This window comes from Taeniopygia guttata, chromosome 2, assembly GCF_048771995.1.
Source record: "Taeniopygia guttata chromosome 2, bTaeGut7.mat, whole genome shotgun sequence".
NCBI classification, from domain to species: domain Eukaryota; kingdom Metazoa; phylum Chordata; class Aves; order Passeriformes; family Estrildidae; genus Taeniopygia; species Taeniopygia guttata.
In genome coordinates this window covers 83,216,029-83,238,598 of record NC_133026.1, presented here as the reverse complement: position 1 = coordinate 83,238,598, position 22,570 = coordinate 83,216,029, and the positions used below count along the sequence as shown (strand labels likewise).

Below are 22,570 nucleotides of genomic sequence, written 5' to 3'. Positions count from 1 at the left end.
TTTTCTTTTTTCTGTAGTAGTGGTAGATGATATCTTTAAGGTCCCTTCCAACTCTAAACCATTCTATGTTTCTACATGTGAGTAATTTAAATAGATACATATTTCTTATATTTTACATGCCCATTTTACCAACAGGTGGCCACAGCAAATGACCAGGAAGCTCTTGAACTCAAAGTTGTGTTCACACCACTGTAGTTCTCAAAAAGGGGTGTCAAGGTGTGAGCAGATGTCTGCAAATGTTCAGATGCCTTACTAACAATAACAGGTATCTCTGTGACATGAGTTGCTTTTTTTGCCTTTTTTTTTTTTTTTTGAAAGTGTTATGTTTTTGAAAATCCTACATTTATTAGGACTATTAGAATTTGGCTAATTTGTCTCTTTGTTTTTAAGACCGTTGCTGCTAATGTAATCTGTGTGAAAAGTTAGTATTTTAAAGATTGCAATTCTTGGCTTACTGGTATGTATTGAGTAACAAGGCGATTGAAAACCTGAAGTAAAAATGGAGGGATGGGGTTTTGTGTTTCAGACAGTACACAGCGCTTGTCTGCCACCATCCATATGTGTTGCTGCATCCCTGTGTGGTGATACTGTAAAAGGAAGCTGCAGTTGCTTTGTTTCAGCATTTGACATTGAAGGAGTATTCCCTGAGCTGGATTTAAGAAACTATTTATTCATTTCTTTAAATATTTTATTTTACTGGGTGCTTGTGTGGTTTATCTTTGTATTTAATGGAATTTTTGTGAGTTCATTTTAATTAACGAAGAAGTCTAGCTTGTTTAAATGATAGACTTTTCAAAGTGTGATTGAAATTTCTTCTGGTGTACTGCCAGCAAAGCTGCAGGACAAAGGTAAGACTGAAGCCCTCTTGCCAAAACCTGAGGCAGCATGTGATCCTGTGTTGCTGGCCTTACAACAAGGAATTCTGCCATCTCAGGTGAAGTTTCTCATTGGCCTTCATATTTTTCTTGTGTAGTTTCATAAGGCACATCCTGTGTTTGACATGGGGTGAATTGGCCTGGGTTGCTCAGGGTGGAGAGAGGTGTATTGGCCTGAGAGTTTTGCATTGTTTTTATTGCGTAGCCTTTCTGGGTCTGGCATGAACCTGGAATTTAGTGAGATCTGCTGGTGTTGGTTTCCACACCCTGGTGGTTGGTGTTCTTCTGTAGTAGAGGCTGTATTTTCTCACATAAGGCTTCTTGCACTCAGCCTGATGCTTGAGACACTTTTGGATCTTGGACAGCCCAGGTCACTGGACATGTTTTCAGGACACTTCTCCTCTTCCATGGTGTCTGAGCACTTTACTGTAGTATGCATGTTTCCAGAGAAGGACAAACTGGATGAGCTTGAAGAGGTGGAAGGGTCTGTCTGGGTTGTAGAGAGATCTGCCTGCAGCAGAGGAATGAATGGAACCTTCCTGTCCAGCAGCCTCTGCTTGTGCCTCAGCTGTGGATTCCCAGGCAGTGTTCTGAACTGGAGAAGTCAAATGTGAAGTTACACTTCTTCTCAGCATCTTCGCTTCTGCTGGTGTTGTTGATTTTTAACTGTACTGTGCATCACTGGCAGGGTAGTAAGGCAGCCCCAGTGAGGAGTGACACAGCCTTTCCAGTTGGCTCCACAGCAGGACGTGACAGCCCCTGTGCAGGAACAGGATGAGCCCAGCTGGCAGCTGCCAGTTGTGCCCTGGGAGGAGTAGCCACCTTTCTTGTTAGATGTGCTGCAAACCTCTACACCTGTCCTTTAACTAGCCTTTTTCTTGCCTCATCCCCCTCCCCCCTTCCCCAGTTTATATCAAGAGACTGTCTAGGAAAATACTTGGAGGTACATAGTTGTGTTTGAGCTCTATATGTCTGTGTCTTTTCTTCAGACTACCTGAAGAAGAGATTGCAAGGTGATAAAAATAATTACTTTTAAAAGTTTCTTGTTAATACAAATGAAATCAGAATAAGACTTCTTTTAATATCACTTGTTTCTTCTTTAAACAATGAAGATGTTTAGGGATTGACAGAAATTTGATTTTGCATATACATGTAATGAAATGCAACAAACCACACTGCTTGTCTACTTGACAGCAGTTCTTTGTGGTATAAGTTTGCTGATTCAATGGAGAATCTGCTGAGTAAAGTTAGGGTTAGGCAATGTAATTTTTATTATGTGTTTTTTCTATTCATGCTACCACTAAGTTTTCAATATTAATATCATATGTAGAGGGTTTTCTCTCTATCCTAAGGCTGTTCCATCCCTACTATGCAGCAGAAATGAAAAGCAATATTAAGCTAAATTCTATCTGCTCATTAATATCACTAGTATAGGAAGTTTTTTCTTTATTTCTTTGGCTTTTTTTCCTTTCTGTTTCAAATTTATTCTGAATCTTCAAATTTCTTTTCATTATTTCATGCTACCTTCTTCTACCAGCTAGGCAGACTGAGTGCACAAAAAAAAGGGTGTGGCGAATTCATAAGCCCAACCCAGATATTTTCAATTGTTCAGACTCTTGCAAGTTTAAAAATAAGTGGTTAAACTTGTTATGTGACAGCATTCATATATGTTTAATTTAGTTGTCATTTGCCAAGACTATCAGCATACCAGGTATTTATTCAGTCAGAGATTAAATTTTTAAGTTATTATTTGCTTTGAGAGAAGAAGCAGTAGTGAAATGAAATTCTTACTCTTCCTACGCTGTCTCTCTGGACTTAATCCTATGGTCAAGGACATGTGTGATAAAGCATAGCATGATTTAAACAACAGCATGGTCAGGATAATTTGAATAAGGTTCATGCATTAATAAGCCTTTAGATATTAACAGGGAAATGGGGCTGCATTCAAATAATACTTTGGCTAATGCCTGCCTGCATGGCTTGAGTACATGGAAGTGTTTGATTCACTCAAGGTGGACTTTTTGCTGCTGATGTCAAGCATATGTCAGGAGGCATCTGCTTCTGGGCATTCATTTGCTGCTTCATAATAAGCAGAAAGGATATGTGATTGTTGATATCAGTGAGCATGGGTTTTGACACTTGCATGCCAGGCAAAACTTTCAGTGTACTCTGTTACTGTGCTTCTGGATGTAACAGACCAACTGCTCTGTCAAATCTAGTGTATCCTCTTGTGAGGATGTGATTTTTACATTACAGCCAACAAATGACACCATCAGAATCACAGAATGAGCTAGGCTGGAAAAGATCTTAGAGATCATCAAGTCCAACCTAAGGCCTGACACTATCAACTAAACCATGGCACTGAATGCCACATCTAGTCTTTTTTTAAATATCTCCAGCGATTATGACTCCACCATCTCCCTGGGCAGCCCATTCTAATGCCAAGCCATTGTAATTGGCTTCTCTTTCTGTGAAGAATTTTTTTCCAATGTGTAGCCTGAACTTCCCCTGGCACAGCTTAAGATCATGGTGCACAAATGCCTCCATGTCTGGATGTATGAATGCTTCCATGTCTGTTTCACTGGCTTTGAACATGGGTAGAGATGATTTACAAGTGGTTACAATCTCTCATGTCTTCCATTATCTCATGGTAATATTTCTGCCATATAATTTTGTCACCCCCTACTCAGGGTGGAGAAAAAAATGTTTGGTCAAGCAGTTTCCTAAACACATTCATCTTTTGCTGGCTGATCTGTTCCCAGATGCTGCGAGATTGAATTTAGCTTGCTAGGAGGTCTGGGGCAACTGCAATCTGAGTTGGAAATGTACTTACTTTGAAGTCAGCATTTGGTGGCATCCTTTCGTAGAGGAACAAGGAGTGATCAACAGGATCTGCTTGTGCCTGTGTCAGTAGATGTCTATAATAATTTCTTTATTCATATTTTTTGTAGAGGAAGTTGATAGGAGATAAAGCAATGCTGTACAGAAGCAGCTGAATCTAAACAGTGAATATAATTTGTATATTGTTTAGTCCTTCTTTTCATATATTACTGACTCAGAAGCAGAAATGATGGCATATAACCTGATAGCATTCTCTCTACATCAGATATATGTGCATGATAATGCATATATATACGTGCTGTATGTCATGTGAAGGTGTGAAGCAGGCCTGTGCTTTTGTCAATTATGATGTGCAGCAGCTGTGGCTGTGGAAATGCTTTGTGTTCCTGGCAGGAGAGTGTACCTTTCCTTCCCATGCTGTTGTGAGTAGCCCATGTTAATTCAGCAGCATTTACCTAGAAGTACAGGGGTCAGTTGAGCTTGCAGGAATAACTTGGATTGCACCGCTGTTTTTTCTTCAGGGCTAGAACATGAAGGGAGACAAGTCCCTTCACTTTTGTTTTTGCTGTAACTCTGGGTTTCTCCTGCCTTGTTGCTTTGCATTTTATGTTGGGCTCAGAAGAGACTTATTTGGAGGAACATGGCTTTGTAGGCTGCATTCAGTATTTTCCTTTCTGGGAAGTCAAATAAGCAAGAGAGGGGATGCTAGATTCGCTTGCTAGCAGTTGAGTTGAGTGTTCTCATCTCTCTTTGGGAAGCAGAGTGCCAACATGTGTCAAGTGAGCTGTTAGGCGCTGGCTCAGGGAGTGCTCTCTCTATGCTGGTAATTTCACCAATTATCACTATGCCACTGGCCTTCCTATTTCAGAGGAGGTGGCAGAGAAACTGTGGTGTGGCAGGTCTGACTTTATCTGGTGTCCTCAGATTTCCTTGACCTTGCTGACTCATTTTAGAGTCGGAAATGGTAAAAAGTCAGGGTGGTAACACATGAAGATAGCCTTGCTTGCTTTTTTAATTGATTTTTTTTTCCTCTCTCCCCTTTTATTTTTCTAATGCCTTAGTTGTATTCTTCTGGTTTCCTGTAAGACGTAGTAGGAGCATCTAAGAGAACTGTGCCTTTGCATAGCTAAAAGGCAGCTGGATGGATGCCCAGGGCAGTACCATGTAGTTGCTCTCCACTCCTCGTTCTCCTGGTACCTGGAGGTTGCATTCTCACTGGGGGAGCCAGCAAGTGGGGCTGTCAGCACAGAGGTGAAACTGAGCTCTGCTGAAGTTCTGCCAGAATGAAAACTTGGCTTTCTGCAGCATCAGTGGCAGAAGTCCTACTGACTTAATTGAGTCCAGGATACTTTTGCTCTGGTTTTCATCAGTTGTGGGGAGGAAACTCTGTAGTCAAACACTTCCAAACTCGTATTTTCATTCACTGTTGCCAGGTAGGAGCTTTCAGATGGGACAGACACCCTTATTTCAGCAGTCTGCCAACAGCTTGTGTGGCTATGCAGTGGTAAATATAAGATGAAGTTTATTTCATTGTGCTTTTTGCCTGTATTTATTTTTAGTAATTGTTTTATTCACTGGTTAGTTTGATTTCAGTTTAACTGACAAGAGATAAATAAAAGCTAATGTACTAGCTTTTCATGTGTCTGGAAAGTTGGTGGCTGGTAGGGAGGAGAGGCCTTGTAACCAGTGGGGTGACAGCTTCAGGATAAGGTCCAGAGTTGAAGACAGTCATTAAGTGCTCCAGCACTGAAAAGAGCTTGTGAGGCTTATCACTCTTTTTGATACAAAAAGTAGTTCAGACAAGATAAGGAACCTGAAGGAAATTTGATGTCGTTAATGCTGCTTCTTCTTTGGTTTTGACAAGGAGATGGAAGTCTCTTGACTAAAAGTCCAGCTCTAAATCACCATTTTTTTGCTGCTTGCATTTGAAGTATTTGTGCTGCTTTCCACTTCTGTATAACTGCGGCAGTTCATGTTATAAGGTAGTCTAATATATCCTGTTTCTTCCTGTGTGGGTGTTGTAGGCTCTGCTGAGTGTGCAGCTGGCTCAGACATGTCTACAAAATCTTGCAATCACTGCTGTGATGCCCCATCAGTAGTTATAGGGTAGCCTCAAGCATGTTTGCATTGAGTTATCTCTTGAGCAGCATTTAAAGCTCCTCACCAGCAGATGCCTTCAGTTTCTTGGTGATGTTTTCTCATGGATAACATGGAACGCCTTTCCTGTGGATTCCAGTCTGCTGACAGGAAAGTCTTGGTTTTACTCAGTGAAGTCCATAATGGTCCTGACTCCTGCCTGTTTCCTGTGTCCTGAGCCAGTGCCACACATCAGTAAAATGCCCACAATAATCATCCCTGATTTGAATGTGTGTGATAAAGAGGGAGGGTACTTGGCTCCTTCTTCTCTCATTTGATACTGTCTGGGTGTGTTAACTTGCCTGATTTATCAAGATTTTCTTCATAATGTGCTCTAGTTTGCACTGCATGGGGCCTATATAATTTTTGGTTTTGAGAGATATAAAATCCATTAAGTAACATGTATGCCTACAGGATACATTAAACAGATTTTTAAATGGAAATTAACTAAAAAAATGAGTTTATTGGCATATAAAAATAATCAAAACACTTCTTTTCTTACTTGATAAATCAGGATCACACTTCAGAGTTCTCCTGTTTGGTGTTGTAAGTGTGCTAACATCTGCAGTATTCTTTTTGGTCAGACTTTCTGGTTTCTATATTAATGTAGGTCTCTCACCTGCATAGTAGAATTGGAGTGGGGTTTCTTACTTAAATTTATGATTTGCTCTTAATAAACCAAAATACTTAAATTTTAGTTTAAACCCAGAAGTACTTGATTCCTGTGTCATTTTGAAAGAAAAGAATAACATAAAAATGAAACTAAAATACTTGTGGTTCTAATAAGAAATTTAATTAAGCAAATCAGCACCAGAAAAGTACACAGAAAGTCAGCTGAAGCTGTGAGATTTCCTGATAAAAGCACATGTGGCATCCAGGGAGTACAGGGTCTGGAAGCAGTTTAGACTATTGTGTCAAAGTTGGGTATTTCTTTATCTCATTGACACTGCATTTTTGTCTCATTAACCTTCATGTAGCATGTGATTCCTTGCTGTGTGATGGAGCATGTATTAAGACCAAATTATAAATGCTAATTAAGATGATTAGGGAGGGTAAGGAATGTCCTGGCACTTCTGATTCCTTTTCTCTTTGAGAGAATGTAAACTATATCTCACAAAAAAATGCATTGTTAGATATTTTAGCGGATTTTTTTCTAGCTCCAAAGAGAAGCTTATCAGCCCTGTAGTTTAGGTGCTGGCTTCTTGCATGTCATGTAGTTTTCTCCGCTTAGAATTTACAGAATAACTGCAGATTAAAAAAAAAAAAGGGTAGATTAATACTTTTTGTCTTCTAGATCAGGAAATCCAAAGTAAGTTGTCATCTTGCTTATCCTCCAATATGTCAGCATATATGGACTTTCGAATACATGGGGATCAGTGGGCACTGGACTTGGGTACAGCTTTCCCTTCTCTGCCCCAGGAGATTTGATGTAAGGTCAGCCATGATACCATCACAAGTGCTTTTCCAAGGGCAAGTGAACTTGAGAGGAAGCACAAAGGCACTTCCCGTTTTAGGAGAGCGCAAGGAAAGCTGGAAAGTAAATGGCTTTTGTAGTCCTTCCTGCTGTGTTTTGTGTATCTCCTGCCTGGATCGTTGTAGCTGAAGAAACTTACCAGGTTTCAAAAGCAGAGATACCTTCTAGCCTGCAGCCTGTAAAGACATTGGGGTAGTTGTTCTTTATTAATTTAATTCCTGCCTAGAAGTATATTTTTCTAATATTATGAGAAGCCTTTTGGGTCCAAGGGGTGCTTTGGAACTGGGCCAGGATGCCTCTTTACTCTGGTCAGAGCCTTTAACTTTTGTCTGTGTCCTTTTCTTTGGTACATCAAGTTTTTCTGAAGTATCAGTGATCTTGTCACCATTTGCAGACAGTTGAGTGGAGGTAGGTGGAATAACATAGGTGTAATTCTGAAAAGTCTCCCTTGACCATTGCCTGCCTGTTTTGTGGGATCTGTTTGTGTCAGGGTGAATAGATGAAATGGGCTTCAGCTGTGTATTCCTAGAGCATTGTCACTGAATGAGGAATGATGATCTGTCAGCTCACAGTAACAGGTGTTAGTGTTCACCTATTTAAGCAGGTTAAGCATGCTAAACAATTCTTCCCCATCTGCACCTCAGAGGGACACTGTTTTAAGGCTGTTTCTAGTTGAAACAGGTAGGAATAATATTCTGTAGTAATTTTCCTAGTTTTCCACTGAATTGCCCACTGGCTTCTAAGCATATTATAAAACCTAAGAATTAGCCAGCACAGAAAATCACATCAGAATTTCATTAATGATATATATTATTCTTTCCAAACTATACCATCTTCTGTGGAAATAAGGCAAGCAGTTTACTGCAAGGAGCACTAATCTATGGTCTTCAGGCCTCTAGAGAGTGATTCACAGTAAGTGATAGTGAGGTTAAAAGTCTGTGAGTACAAAAATAGAGTGCAATCTCTGGATACCTTATTTTAAAAATGCAGTGCAAATGCACCTTGAATTTACAAGTTAGTTGACAGTGCAAGTCACTACAGGAGAGTTTATAAATCAGTGTTGTTAAGCAATAAACTTTTATTGAAGGTGATTATTGATAAGAGATTAAGAAAGGACAACCACATTGAAATCTGAACAGCACCTATCATTTCAGGGATAACATGCAGTACAAATGTTTATGAGATAGCCTCAGGCTTGAGAAACCATACATTTAGTCATTGACCCTTCTAGAAACAAATCATCTGCTCATTACTGTCATGATTCACTGTTAATAAACATGATAAAGACTATTGTGTGTTAGTAAAGCCTATTAGAACTGGCAAGGTACCTTTCCAAACCTAGAGAGCTCATCATGGGGTTGTGGCATCCTCACAAAACCACAGCTGACAGGTAGCAGAGTGAGTGCATATGAAGGATGCCCATTTGCCCACAACATGCAGAAGGCCAGCAGTGCTTCCAGCCTGCTTGGAGATACTCTTGCTTTGTCTCCTGACAGTTTTGTCCACAGGTGAGCATGGTTAGTAAGAGTCCAGTTAACCAAAATGAATCTGACTATAACCTCATGAATAATGCTGAGAAATCTCATTAGTTTTCTTGACAGAGATTTTAACCTTGTGTTTTTCATGCTTCAGCCATAGTATTTGCCCTCTGCAGATAATTCAGTGTGCAAATGGCTTGTCTGCATGGTTGTACCTGCTAGCTGCTTAACTGAAGATCTTTACCAGCTCAGTGATGATTTGAGAGCACAGAGAATAGATCGGAGTGCCCTGGTAATAGGGCTTGGGCATTTTGCAGTGTAAGCATCTGTATTCTGATTTTCTCTCTTAAGTACATTTGGGATGTTAGCTTGGATGACTTTGGCATTTTGTTTGTTTGGTTTGGTTTTTTACTGATGCCATTATGCTTATGTATCAATAGCATAAAAATAGTAGAGTTCCTATTTCCCGTTGAAGCATACAATGCAAAGCAGTCTGATATAGTCACAGATGAAGGAACTGGATAGTATTTCAGCTGAGCACAAGCAATGTGATGTTTTCCTTAAGTGTTTTCTTTCTATTAATATTATTGTTGCTTGGAATGGAATGAGACTAATTGATCAATACTTGATAAATGGGGAAAAAACATTGTGAGTTTGTGGAAAATGAAGGAAGAAGTCAAAAATACTGGTAGGGATACTGTTTACTGAATGCTTTGCACTACTGCATTACTCTTTTCTCTGAAAGTCAGTTTAACAGCAATCTTTTGATTTTGGTCAGCATGAAGCTGGCAGAGAGTTTTAGTTGAGGTGGTGATGGTTAAACATATTTTAGTCCTAAAGCCTAAACTTTTATTGCTTGTATTCATGTTTCAGTTCATCTGCAGTTCACTTATGGCAAATGTTGCGAAAAGAGCAAAGCTTCATCATTCCTACCTAGAGTGCTGTTTTTCTACTTTGCTTTTCCAGACCATGTTTTTTTGAAGGTGAAGCTTTTTACCCATCCTCCAGCATGAATTGTTGGTGTCATTTTGTTTGGATCACATCTCCCATGCTAAAGAGTTAAAACTATTTGTGTATCTCTGACTGAGAGATGTGATATCGCTATATTTTAGATTGCAGAATTTTACCTTTCCAAAATAGAACTTACCTGTGCTTGCTTGCCTTTAACCACCAGAGACTTCTGTTTTTCTTCAGCATGTGATTCAGCAGATTAGGTAAATAATTAAATAAGGTTAACTGCTCTCCCATTTCATTCCTCCTTACTGATGTGCAACCCAGTGGAGTTGTACAGCATGGCACCAGCTCATAGTGTGGTCTTTGCCACACACTGAACGTGTGGGTGGTATCTCAAAAATCCTATGATACAGCTATTAGTGATACAGACCTTACAGTGCTTATTCAGGCAGTGTTTTCATTACTGCAGTGGGCATGTACCCAAATCTGGGGATTTGGCTGCTTTTTAAAATATTTTCTTTAGGGCTTGTCTTCTACTTTGTTTTGGGAACTGATACAGGTAGACCTGTTAGGCTCCCTGGCGTGGCTGTGGTTGCTATGCGTAAAAGCATTGGTAGGTTCAAGTGTTATTCCTTGATCATTTAAGCCCACCCCATGTCCAGGTCCGTCCCTGCTTTCACTCAGAGGGCTTTCTGAAGTAGCAGTGGGGAGCACTGCATGGCCCATGCACTAAAGGAGGTCAGGTTAGAGTGCTTCTGGCTTCTTCTGGTCCTAAAAATCAATCTGTTGTGAAATTGGTATGTCAGCTGCTCTGTACCAGGGAATGAGGGAATGCCTTAGTTACTGGAAGGAGAATGAGGCTTTTGTTGGAAGACAGTACACTAAGATTCTTAATCAAAAGTGTGGGTGATGTATAAAAACACGATTACTTGAGGATACCAGCCACAGGCTAACAGATCATTTAGCCTTCCTGTCAGAGGGTGAGCCCTCAGCAGTTCAGCTACGTTGTGTCAGGGCAGGAGTCCGAGTCCTGGCTGGGCAGAAGCCTGTTTTCTCTTCTGTGGCAGCTATGAAATGTTTCACAAGGACCAGAGTGGCTAGGTCTCTGCTGTGTGTTGGGACACATTTCAGCCTCTCATGAAATGGGTCATATATGGGGAGATGCCTCTGGTAGCAAATTTTATAACTGTTATTCACCGGCACATCCAAGACCAGGAAACTGCAGCCCAACACTTTTAAATGATTGATTAAGTTGGTGAAAAGTTTGAAATTAGAGAGATAATATTAGGAACTACTTCCATTAAGCTGTATAATCTCACCTTGATTTCTGTTTATTTTGCTTTAAATTCACCCTTGGGCAACCATGATTGTGTACTTCAATCCCTGCTTCCTCTCTACAGATGTGCTCATTCTATTTGCTTCTGGTCTTTATTTCTTTTTCTTTTCTTCTGGCATAGAAACTTTATTTTTAAAATACATAAAGCTGTAGGGTTTCTCTTCAGTAGAATCAAATGGAAGATCAAAAATATAATTAAATACCTTTCATTTCTTTGCCAGAAACAAATTATTTTTTCTTGTCTATTTTGGGTGACTTTATCATGCCTGCAAGGAAATAATTTTCATTGTACCTGTCAGTGTGATCCTGCCTTAAAATTTGAATGATCTTCTACAAGTAATATGAAATTCCAATAAATGTTTGAAAAGAGAAAAGCATAAAATAATTACAGACTAAAGTACCCATGGAATTAGGACTAAAAACTGCTAAAACAGAGCAGCAATTTATTTAAAAAAAAATTAAGTAGATAATCCCAGTTGTTGTCTGAGCCATATCCACTAGTAATCTAGTTCATTCCATCTTAGAGTCTGCTGAAGATTTCAGCTTTTAGAAAGTGTAATATTTGTGTAATATAATTAATTTTACAAAAATATTTTAAAATAATATTGGGAACAAGTTACTGTCAATAGTAATGCATTATAGACCTGTAACCTCTATGAGACATTTAAAAGTTTACGATACCTGTGTTGCACATAATTGTAATTAATTGATATATTTATCCTGTGATAGACAAAATAAAATTGAGCATGTTCTTTGGTATTTTTGTTTTGTTTTTTTTTTTTAACTGGCTAATTTAAATATTATAGATGGCATAGTGGAATGGAGTTCTAGTTTATGCTGTAAGGGTGTCTGGATGAATTTGTGCCTCTTTAGTTACGAACATTATCACACTCTTCTGCAGTCAGTTCTCAGTCTCTCTGAGATTTGTTTGACTTTTGGTTTCCATTTTCAGAATTCTTGAGGTGCCTTTATCTTGCTGATGATCTGTTTGTATTTCCTTTACATTTGTGTTGTGTATGTTATAATTTTTCTGAGCTGCTGCATCAGAAGCTGGAAGGATTTTACTTACAAAGAGGAAACTTAGCTTGCTGTCTATTCTGATAAAGTGGTTGTCCCTTTCCTAGCCAGTGACCTGGGTTGTCTTTACTTTCCCATAGGCAACAAAGAAAGAATGAAAAGGAAATGTTCTCTGAAAGATATCTCCTTCACAAGTTAGATCACTGAGCATGAACGACTTCTACCTTGCTGCATCTTGGTGGAGTATGAGGTGTGTGCCTCAGGGCCAGGCTTTTCTGTGCACGTTGCCAGGGGAAAGGGAGCAAATGAACATACTCATTTGTAATTTTTTTCTTGCCTATTTACACAGATTTCCCTTCAAAAGACTGTAGGAGTCCAATCACCTGAAAATCAAGAATGTTTATTCCCATGTTTCCTGGTTTTCAACCAAGAGATGCTGTGTCTGTATTTTCTCATCACTAAGCACTTGCTTGCTCAGTTTGTTTCTCCTCATTATGAGATGAATTATACATAACTGTCACAAAAAAACCCTTTGCACCTGTTTGAGCCTTTTGACCAGACTGCAAATCGACTTGACTAGATGTGCTAGTTGGCCCTTGCATAAAAAATGAATGTTTCCCATAGTGCTATGATAAGGGATGGCTGAGGTTTTGTTTTGTTTTGGATTGGATTTTTCTTGGTTTTGTTGTTGGGTGGGGCTTTTAAGGTTTCTTGGGGTTTTTTTTCTCCTTTATTTTTATATTCTTCATTTTTTTTCTGCAGTTTGTGTGCGTGTGTGTTTATGTTTTTGTTGTTGTTGTTGTTCTTGCTTGTTTAAAATTAATAGTTAAAGAGAAATTTTGCATAGAAAGAACCAGATTCTACAAACTGGTGAATTATGGAGCACTTGCAAAAGTCCTGCTGACATGCATGGAATGAAGTCTGTTCTATACCTGTTAAGTTGCCTTTGTTTTGCAGGGCAGAAAGGATAATTCATTGGGAATAGTGGAAATGGGTAGCATTTCACTGTTTCACTTTCAGATTTTCTTTTTGTGCGTATGTGTGTGTGTGTTAGACCTTATCTGAAGAAAGGCAGTCTCTGCATAGCTTTGCCCTGGGCGTGGAAGTCCCAAGACCACTGCTGCTCAAAAGATAGATCATGTTTTTCTGGGATAGGATTGTAAAGTCAAGGTTACATCCTGTTACTTGGTAGTTATATATTAATAGGTTGTAGGTCCAAAGGGCTTGTGTTACCTTGTCTTGAAGTTCATAATCTCATGAAACTTCTTTTCATTTCTCTTGCATTTCTTCTGTGCTGAACTACAGAAACATTGATCTTATTAGTGAGTAGTAGCTGCAACCATAACAGGTCAGTTTCCTTGGTTTTCCTTTTCCATTTTGAGAAACCTTGTGCTTTTACTGAGAACAGTGCTGGTAGTTGATTTATATATTCCGCCTAGTTATTTCATGACTTAATGTATTTTTCCCATTTACAGTTAAGTAAGAATAAATAGTTCAAGCTTCAGTAAAAGCCCCTGTACAATTGTGTATTAGAATCGGCTGCTTGTTTTCACTGTCTTTGTCTGAAGGACTGGATGGAAGCATTTGTGTAACCATGAGTTAAACTTGATCATAGATCTGAAGTGTTCCCACTTGTAACTTCTCCTGCAGACTAGGACCTGATACAGGGTCTTAACAGGTATCTCACTAGTGAGAACAGTGAAAGATGTTTGTGGACAGAAGATGGCTGTTGAACTAAATTTAGGTTGAATTTATCTCACACTGAAGAATGGTATGCAACTTTTTTATAGTATGTTGTGGTTATAGCATGGAAAGTACCCTTGCTTCCCATGCTTAAAGCAGGCTTTTAAATCACTCACTTTCTTTGTGCATTATTTTAGTGGGGGTAACAGTAAGGCTTTTATTGCAGAGTGATTTGTATTGTCCTCTATAACCATTGTTGCTCTGACAGAGAAAGATGAATTCTTTTTCTCACTCACATTCAGTAGTATTAAGAGGCTTCTAGGCACCTTCTGACTGCAGTTGCTGGAGCCTGTCAGAAAAAGCAGCTGCTCATGTCAGATTAAGGTAGAGCTAAATCTGTGGATTTCAGTCTGCAATTCATGGAGCTACATTCTACTACAGAGATGTTTCAGAAGGTTTGCTATAAAATGCAAATCTGTGTGACATATCACTCCACAAATGTGAACTGCAGAGGCACCTGCTTTTACTGAAATAGTTTGAGATATGTCATTTGGAACATGTTGAAAAACAGGAATTTCAAGCAGTCACAATGAAAACATGTATAAGTCACTATTGTGGAAAAGTTCATATGAGGTCACCTGAACCGTTGCTAGGTTAGAGAGACCGCGGTGGGAATGTTTTTCCTTTTCCTTTTTCTGATGTCTCTGAAGGAAACAGACCTGCCCTGTCCTTTCTGCACAAAAGAAAAGCAGGATTGTGTAATCTAAAAGACCCTGTCTGTATAATGCCAAAAAGAAAATGCATTGTTAGATGTTATATGGAGTTAAAGTGAACATCGCTGGTCAGTGTATGGCTGATGCTTCTGTTGGTGTGATGCCTGATTTGCTGGCACACTGTGCACACTGCCCCCCTCTCACCCCCGACCTCAAGCAGTTTTATACAAGGTCTGTAACTGCAGAATTGGCTGATGAGTACTTAAAAAGTTTTAAAAAATATTTTAAAAAGATAAAAATCACACTCTCATTAAGGTGTCTGACCTTGTTTTTCTGTTCCCATGGAAAACCTCAGGAAGTTTTATGTTATCACTAGGGAACAGACAGACACCTTGTGTAGCATAGTCCCGATTTACTTCCAGCTCCTTCACTAGCTTCAAAACTCAGTCTTTCTTCATTTCTTCCCTGAAGTTTCAAGTGTCTATGGCTTCACTATTTCAGTTTCATAGTTATTTTATTACAATTGCTTTATTTCTTCTACCTTTTTTCACTGTGAGATCTAGAATTTATAAGCTAAATCATAGTTGCAGCTAGTTCTGCCAGGCTCAGAACACTTGCCTGCTTCTTTTCTTTCTATCCTCTTTGGTACTTTGTCAGATGCAATATGTTGGAATTAGCTCCCACATTATAGAACAAGCTGCAAAAACAAAAAATAAAAGTTTGTTTTAATAAACAAGTTATCATTTATAGGAGCTATACAGCTACTTCTGTTGATGTAGTTGATATTATGAAGGGCAAGAATTACATGATTTGTAAATTGATGTGAAGTTCTTAAATTGCATTATTATAAGGCTGTGTTGCCATGAATCTGGATATATGCAAAATTCCCATGTCTCTCACAACCTGCTTACAAATAACAACTGTGGCTAAACATAAAGGGATCTGAGGAAAGGATGAATCCCAATTTCTTTTTTTTTTTTTCTTCAATAGACAAATAAATTAAGAGTTTAGTTAATGGAGAGTCAAGGTAGTTAATGGTCTGAACTTATCATCACCTCGATGTGGAAGAGCTCAGGAGCTGCAAGTTAGTGACTGACGACTTCATGCCCCACTCAATGTATATAGGATAAAAACTGAATGTTCAAGGAAATTTCTGATAAAAGAGAAATTCATTTATACGAGTACCTCGCCTTGCATATCTGTAGAGAATGCTATTTGTTATGCACATAGGGAAGGAAAGGCAGTATCTTCATCACTGCTGATTTAACACTGCCTTGCTAAGGTCTCACTGAAATGAGCATTTTCAAGGAAGCAAAGAATTTTTGCAAGTTGAGACGTGTCACAGAGGTTGTTGGTCAAATGCAAATACTGACGACAAAGTATGGAGGGTTTGAATTGCTTCTGAACACTTTGGGTTTTTTTTGTTGGTTTGGATTTTTTTGTTAATGTGATAAAGCTATTTTTTCTTCTGCCAGGAGCTTACCGTGATAATCCAAACTCTGTTTAGCCTTTTTATCTGTGAGAATAGAGGTTATCACTTATTAAAGAAGAGTTTGATTTGGTATTTCAGTCCAGGTTTGGGTTTTTTTTCCCCCCTAAACACAGTTTTGTCCCCCCTAAACACAGTTTTGTCCTTGGCTGATTTGACCACTAAGCTTTTCCTGCTTTTAAGGGTTAGAGTGCTTTTTCTGTACTCTTCCTTTCTGGGCCTCAGTTCTTGTTGTTTGCAGAGCAAAAATCATGTGAAGAACCATAATCTCTTCCTGCACCCTAAAAACAAGCAGATTAAGAAAATGCAGGCTGTAGGCCTGTACAATAATTTCTGAGTAAATATTTTACTGCTTTTTCCATCTGTTACACTAAAATCTGACTTAAACTAAGCGTAAATCTAGTCAGAAGAGGTCACTGGAGTATTAATCATCAGAGTTAATCCTCTCAGACATGTGTTTGGTATGAGGCCAGCTATTCAGAAGTTTAACAGCACACATATGTTGCTTATCTGTCTGGCAGCTTGCCAAAGAAGTAAACTTCAAGTCTGTGGTGGGTTTATATCTCTGTGAAGTAGGCTTCCTGTTTGGTGCAAGCTGATGCAGCTTTTCTGTATATCACACATGGTGCGTAGCCTGCTACTGAAGAATGAGTTTCTTTCCAGGGTGCTTTTCAAAGAGCTGTAGTGTTGGTGTTGCATGGTAAGAGGTGATATCATTCGCAGCTGACCTTTTCATGGTGCTTCCCTATGAAGTACCATGAGCCAGATTTAATACTACTAACTTAGAGCAGAGGAAGAGACAATGTTCCAAGTAGAGTAATACTGTGGAACCCAAATATAGCTGAATGAAACCTCACCCTGCTTCCACTGCTGCCATTCTGACTTGGAGGAAACATTCATGTACGTAAATACAACTCTTTCTTGAGTCAGGTCTGGACTGGACCCAGCATTTCTGTTTCTCACTTCATAGGAGTATGCTTCATACTAAACAGAAAAGCGATTATATCATATCCTAATTATGGAACTGATTCATCCCCTGGGGCATGGAAAGCAAACAGTAGGAGTGAGTGCATCATTAAAAAATTAGTGTATTTTTAGAGAGGATGTAAAAATAAAAGTGCAACTCCACTGGAAAGGTTAATGATGAAGAAAAAAAATACTTGCATTAAAGGACCTTTTTTAAAACAGTCTGATATTATGGCTAAAAGAACATATATTTCTTAGTAATGTGTTTGGATTTTCTTGGAAGAAATTATTAATTTTCTTCTTGCCTTTCTTTCTCAAGGAAAAGAATGAAAGCTCGTGCTCCTCCTCCTCCAAATCAACCTTCTGCAGCAAGTAGAATTCACAGTGAACCTAAGTCACCTGCAGAGACAGCTGTAATTTCTGATCAGAACCTTGTGAGCATGAAGGAGAACATGATAAACAGACTGGTGGACTTCACAGTCGTTTTACCCAGTGGGGTGGAGCAGAAGTGCACAGTGCAAGGAAGGTAAGGCTTTGATTAACTCCCACTTTTTGAAGCCTTTTGTTCCCCATGGGATGCTTGGTGATGCTGCCCTTCTGAGTTTATGGGGCTTCTCTGTCATGCTTTTCTCTGCATTTTAAGCAGCTGTTGCATCAGAGTCCTGAGAGCCAAGTATAAAGGACCCTCTCTTCTGGGGCGAGAAGGATTTAGCTGCTGTTGTGTCACTGTTTTCCCCATGGATCAGCACATGTACAGATCTATCCCTTTCAAGTAGTGTCACTGTGCTTAGGTTGTATCACATCTCAATCCAGAGTGGGTTCGCTGCAGTGGAAGTAGGTGCTGCTGGCAGACAGTCCTGACAGTATGAGTGCCTGGAGGCATGCCAGGAAGCAGGCTTGGAAAGATGGATGATTCATCCCATTCAGAGATTCCGCCTTCACAATTACAGTGCAGTTGTGTAGACAGCAAAGCATCTGCTCATATTTAAGAAGCCTTTTATATATAAAAATGTATTTTTTTTCCATGGAAAGAGACAGGGATTTTCTGTGTTACTTACTGGGTACAATCAAGAGCAAATTGTATTGGAAAGGTAATTTTGAGAGAATTCTCTCCACTTTGGGATCTCTTCTTTATCCTCATTCTTTCTGTGTAAATTGTTTTGATAGAGGGAGACATTACTTTAGGAAATAATATGGAGAAGTTTCAAAAATATAAACAATACTATGATGAAACCATAGCAAACAATGTTGTGGTCAGGTGTATTCAAAAAACTGTAGAAAGTGTAACACCATATTCAAAAGGTGTGTAGGTACACAGTTTGTGGTAATTGGGAGTGGGGCTGCCATGGAGCCTCATCCCCAGTGGGCTACAGGTGTGCAGGACAGGTGAGCAGCATTGAAGGTGATGAGACATGCAGTGCTGACCAATCGCCACAAGGTGCAGAGGGCACACATGTGTAAGGCATGTAAGATGAAGGGTGTAAAAGGTTGGACTGAAGAGCAATAAAGGGCAGCTGCTTGAAGCTTTCTAAAGTGGTGTTGCTCTGTATGGGCTGATGCTTTCTGATATAGGGAGGTGACACTCTGTGTATCATGGCTGTCTTAACTGTGACATGTAAGTGCCTGTTGATAAATCAGATTCTGTGTTTATTTTACAATTAATGTTTTCAGTACCTGCATTTACAGCAGTAGTTAGTCTGCATTCCAGCAGAACTACTTTCTGGTCTCATATATTAGTCTGTGTTGACTGACTGTTTCCCTCATAACCTATTTTGGTGGCTGAGGAGGATGTATAAACTGATGTTTGGTGTCTGGGACTTCTTTCTTCCCCCTGCTTTTCTCATATGCTTTTCTCTTTCACTTATCCACTCTTGGGAGACAAGTGCAACATGTGGGTGTCCACCCCACAGTGATGCTAAAGGTTTGAAAGGAAAGCAGTACTTATCAGAACTCTCAGATAAGATGTGTAGTGATAGAGTTTTTATAAGGAGATTTGGACTTAATCAGAGAAGGAAGAGAGCAGGCCTGGTAAGTGGAACAGAACATGAAACTCACTGGCCATTGTATAGCAAAGAAAGGTGGTGTTTCAATGGCAAATGCAAGCTACCTGGAAGCTGACAAGAGGATAATATTCATGCATTATCTTGAGACATAGATAATTGCCAGAAGGTTGGAAACTTTTTTTTTCCCCTCCAAAGCAAGCAGTCCAAGAGTGGTCTTTTAATGTGACTTTTGAAGAACATAAAAGCTACAGGAGCAAAGAACAAGTAGAAAGTCCCTGTACAGTAAATATTCTGTGTCTCACACAAGTGTTTATCATTATGTATCCCATACACTGAGACTGTGTTTTGTTTATTGGAGTCTTTAGTCTGTAGACAAAAACCTGAAAAAATGGCAAATATGAAACTTCATGCATTTCTGTGAGGTTATTTATTTCATCTTCATTAAGCATTCTAAGCAGCCAAAATTTTCTTTCTTTTCTGTGAAGGTGCTCATTTCTCTCCAGGGTCTGCATGACAGATATATGCCTCTAATTTAGGTGGCAATAAAGTTCCTGCTTGTTTTAATGTGCTAATCTGCACAACACTGGGGCCTAACCTAGGCAGTGGCTGTTCCCGCCTCAGTGCTATCTTGAAGACTTGGAGTGGAGAAGTTAGTGACACTGATAGCCAGCTGTGGGAAGTGAAAGATGATTGAAACTGAGGAAGTTTAATTAGGATTAATCATCCTTACAAGCTATGAAATAAGAGTATTCTGTAATAAGCCCTGTATTACAGTGGCATCAGTCTGTGAACAGACCTCATGTGTAATGCTGTTCTTTCTAATGAGTGTAAGATGCAATTTTCTATATATTAGCCCCGGTTTTGTTTTTAGGTATGTGGAATAGTGAAAAATAATAATGTCAAGATTATCTGGAACTTTTAGGGGGTAAACTGTCCTAAGTCTCCAGGTTTGTAGGAAAGCCCAGGTTTTTTTCAACTTTTTGCATTGTTTTGATATTGGGATCTAAACAGCTATGAAATAAAATGACACTCAGGGATAAACATTAAGTGATGAAGTTACCGGATTTAAAAAAATGTGGTGACTTTTTTCTTTTTGTTTGAGGCAAGTGTAAGAGCCGGTGCAGGTAATGAATTACTTTCCCTGCTCACTCTGTTTATCTGTGATGATCTCATGGAAGGACATTTCAGAAAAATCTGCTTTTGTTTATACTGCTATAAATCTTCAGTATTTTTGTTGCCATCATTAAAACTGTATTCTGCAAAATCTCTTTTTTGGCTACCCTGGGGAAATAACTTTTCTGTTTCAAAAAAATTTGCAAATCTGTGCCCTGGGCATATTCATAATGAAAAATGATTCTGTAATTTCAGGAAAGCAGTTCACAGAACAATGAAGTACACTAGATTATATTTGAAAATATAAATACTGTAGATAATTAGTATCACTTAAGATTATTATAAGTGATCTAAAAGTAAAAATTACATCTTTCAATTTGTTCATTGTATGTAGGCAAAGAAACATGTTGTAATTTAACTTCGTTCTCTATGTAAAAAGTTCCTGCAGATATCAGCAAGAGGGCAGAAAGTTCTCATTAAATTTTTGTGAAGATACTTTAAGAAAAAAAGCTTGTGTTCTTTAAAGATATTTTATTGGTATCTGGAACCTTGAAATAATTTTATTTATATAAGTTAACTCAAGCTGACAGTCTCTCTAACAGTTTATTGCCATCTTGTAATACACAATTTGTTTGAGAAATTGAAAATGTGTTGCACAGATTTTAGTACAAAGATGAGTTTTTAAGGAGTGTGTGCAGCAGTAGAGTAGTATTAACAGTTTTCTTTTTGAAATAATTGATCCCTGGAAACTCTGCTGTAAAACATGTAGAAGTATCCATGAAAATCTTTTCGTCTACTTCCCCTTGAAAAGGAGGGAAATGCAATTCTGTGTTTGTACTTGTGTGTGAGCACTAGCTGATCTGCTGAAATGATAGGTAAAGCATTGGCCACTTACACATTTTATACATGTAGATCTGTAGCACATCCACACAAATGGTTAACAGGTCTGAGAGAGGTGGTGATGGGTAGACATTTAGATGGAAAAAAAATGGAAAAGCTCCCAAGTTATCAGTTTTCTGTTCATGAGTCTCAGAGGTAATACTTTCAGTGGGTAACCTGTAAGTAAAGGGATCATGCATCTGTCTCTGTTCACACTTGGTGGCACTGAGGAGGACTTCCTGATTAACACAGATACAGACATTAACACAGCAGCTTGGAACTCAGTCGTATTTGAAATCCACTGTAGAAAAATGGGGATGTTTGAGGCTAAGAGAGATTTTTTTTTGAGCTGCCAACACTTGGCTGACCAATATGCAGAAAAGTAAACTGGACAGTTGTTGCTCCTACTGTTATCTTACACGTTACACAAATTCTCTCATACATATGATGCCCATAGAGCAGGACACTAGAAGTAGTAATAAACTAGCCAAAGCTATAGTCTGATACTGCAAATATTAGAGGACAGAGTTCAGTACAGAGTAATGCCAGAATATTCTTACATATTCTCAGTAATAGACTCTTTATTGTGGGTTTGTAGCTTAACATACAGAACAGTGTCTCAGGAAAGATTGAAAGTGTGAAATCAGCCCAGGTTGGTAAAATATTAAAGAGGCATTGTCAGAAGAAGATAAACAGGGAACATGGCAAAAGGTTTAAAATTTAGTTTAACTAAATACTGAATAAGAGTCAGGTCAATATTACAGTAGTTCAGTGTAGGCTAAGGGGAATAAAAAAATTTGTACTGGAATTTATGTTGGAAGGGGCTGCTGGAACACACAGTCTCTAGGCAAGTTTGAATACCTTCAGGGGAAATGTTTCTCTGCACCTCTTTTCCAGGGCTGAGACCATCTTTATGGAGATTATATGTTTACTTGTACCTAAATGGAATTTCCTATTCAGCACTTGTCTCTTGCCACTTGTCCTCTTGCTGTTCACTGTCAAGAAGAGTCTGTCTCTGTAACCCTACAGTTCATATTTACAGACGGTAGCAAGGTCTCTTCTCCACCTTTCTTGTTCTAAGGCTCAAAAAGCACAGTCCTCTGTCTCATGTGTCATCTTGATGCTCCTTCTGTGGACTTGCTCAGTTGTGGAAAATAAGAGCCAAATGTACTGGAGCAAGCTAAGAAAAGAAATAGAAAACATTTATAAGTGTCTTATTTATCATATTTCCTGAACTTTTTTGGATACAGCTTGCTACTTAGTGTGTATATTTTTGTTTGTGTAGAAAAAGTTGTAATCTTTTGATGAAGTGCCTGCTGTACTTTGGAGCATGCAAAAGTAAAGACTAATGTTATTTTCTAGTTTGAATGCAAAGAGTGAAAGAATTAGAGACTTTGGATCATCCACCCCTTTATAGTATTATGTTTTACAGTCAATTGCTAATGTAGATTCTTAATGTGTATTTGACATTGACTTAAATAAAGAAGATTCTTTCCTCCAGTTTAAGATTATTTTTCAATTTTTTCTTTAAATCATGGAATCACAGAATAGTTTTGGTAGGAAAGGACCTTAAAGACCATCTGGTTCTACTCCCCTTTCCATGCACTTCGGAC

General features: G+C 38.8%; 1 protein-coding gene across 16 annotated transcripts in view; it reads left to right on the top strand.

Moving 5' to 3' along the window:
* The window catches only part of COBL (cordon-bleu WH2 repeat protein), a 164,988-nt gene that overhangs the window by 31,243 nt on the left and 111,175 nt on the right, over positions 1-22,570 (top strand). For 14 of the 16 annotated variants that reach the window (XM_072924368.1, XM_072924361.1, XM_030265750.4 and 11 more), the window contains one exon: positions 17,282-17,488. In XM_072924368.1, coding sequence (XP_072780469.1) covers positions 17,289-17,488 — 200 coding nt within the window. In that variant the 5' untranslated portion in view covers positions 17,282-17,288. Of the gene's footprint in view, positions 1-12,251; positions 12,362-13,361; positions 13,460-17,281; positions 17,489-22,570 lie in introns of those variants that run through there. The other 2 variants (XM_072924362.1, XM_072924367.1) reach the window with 2 other exon arrangements.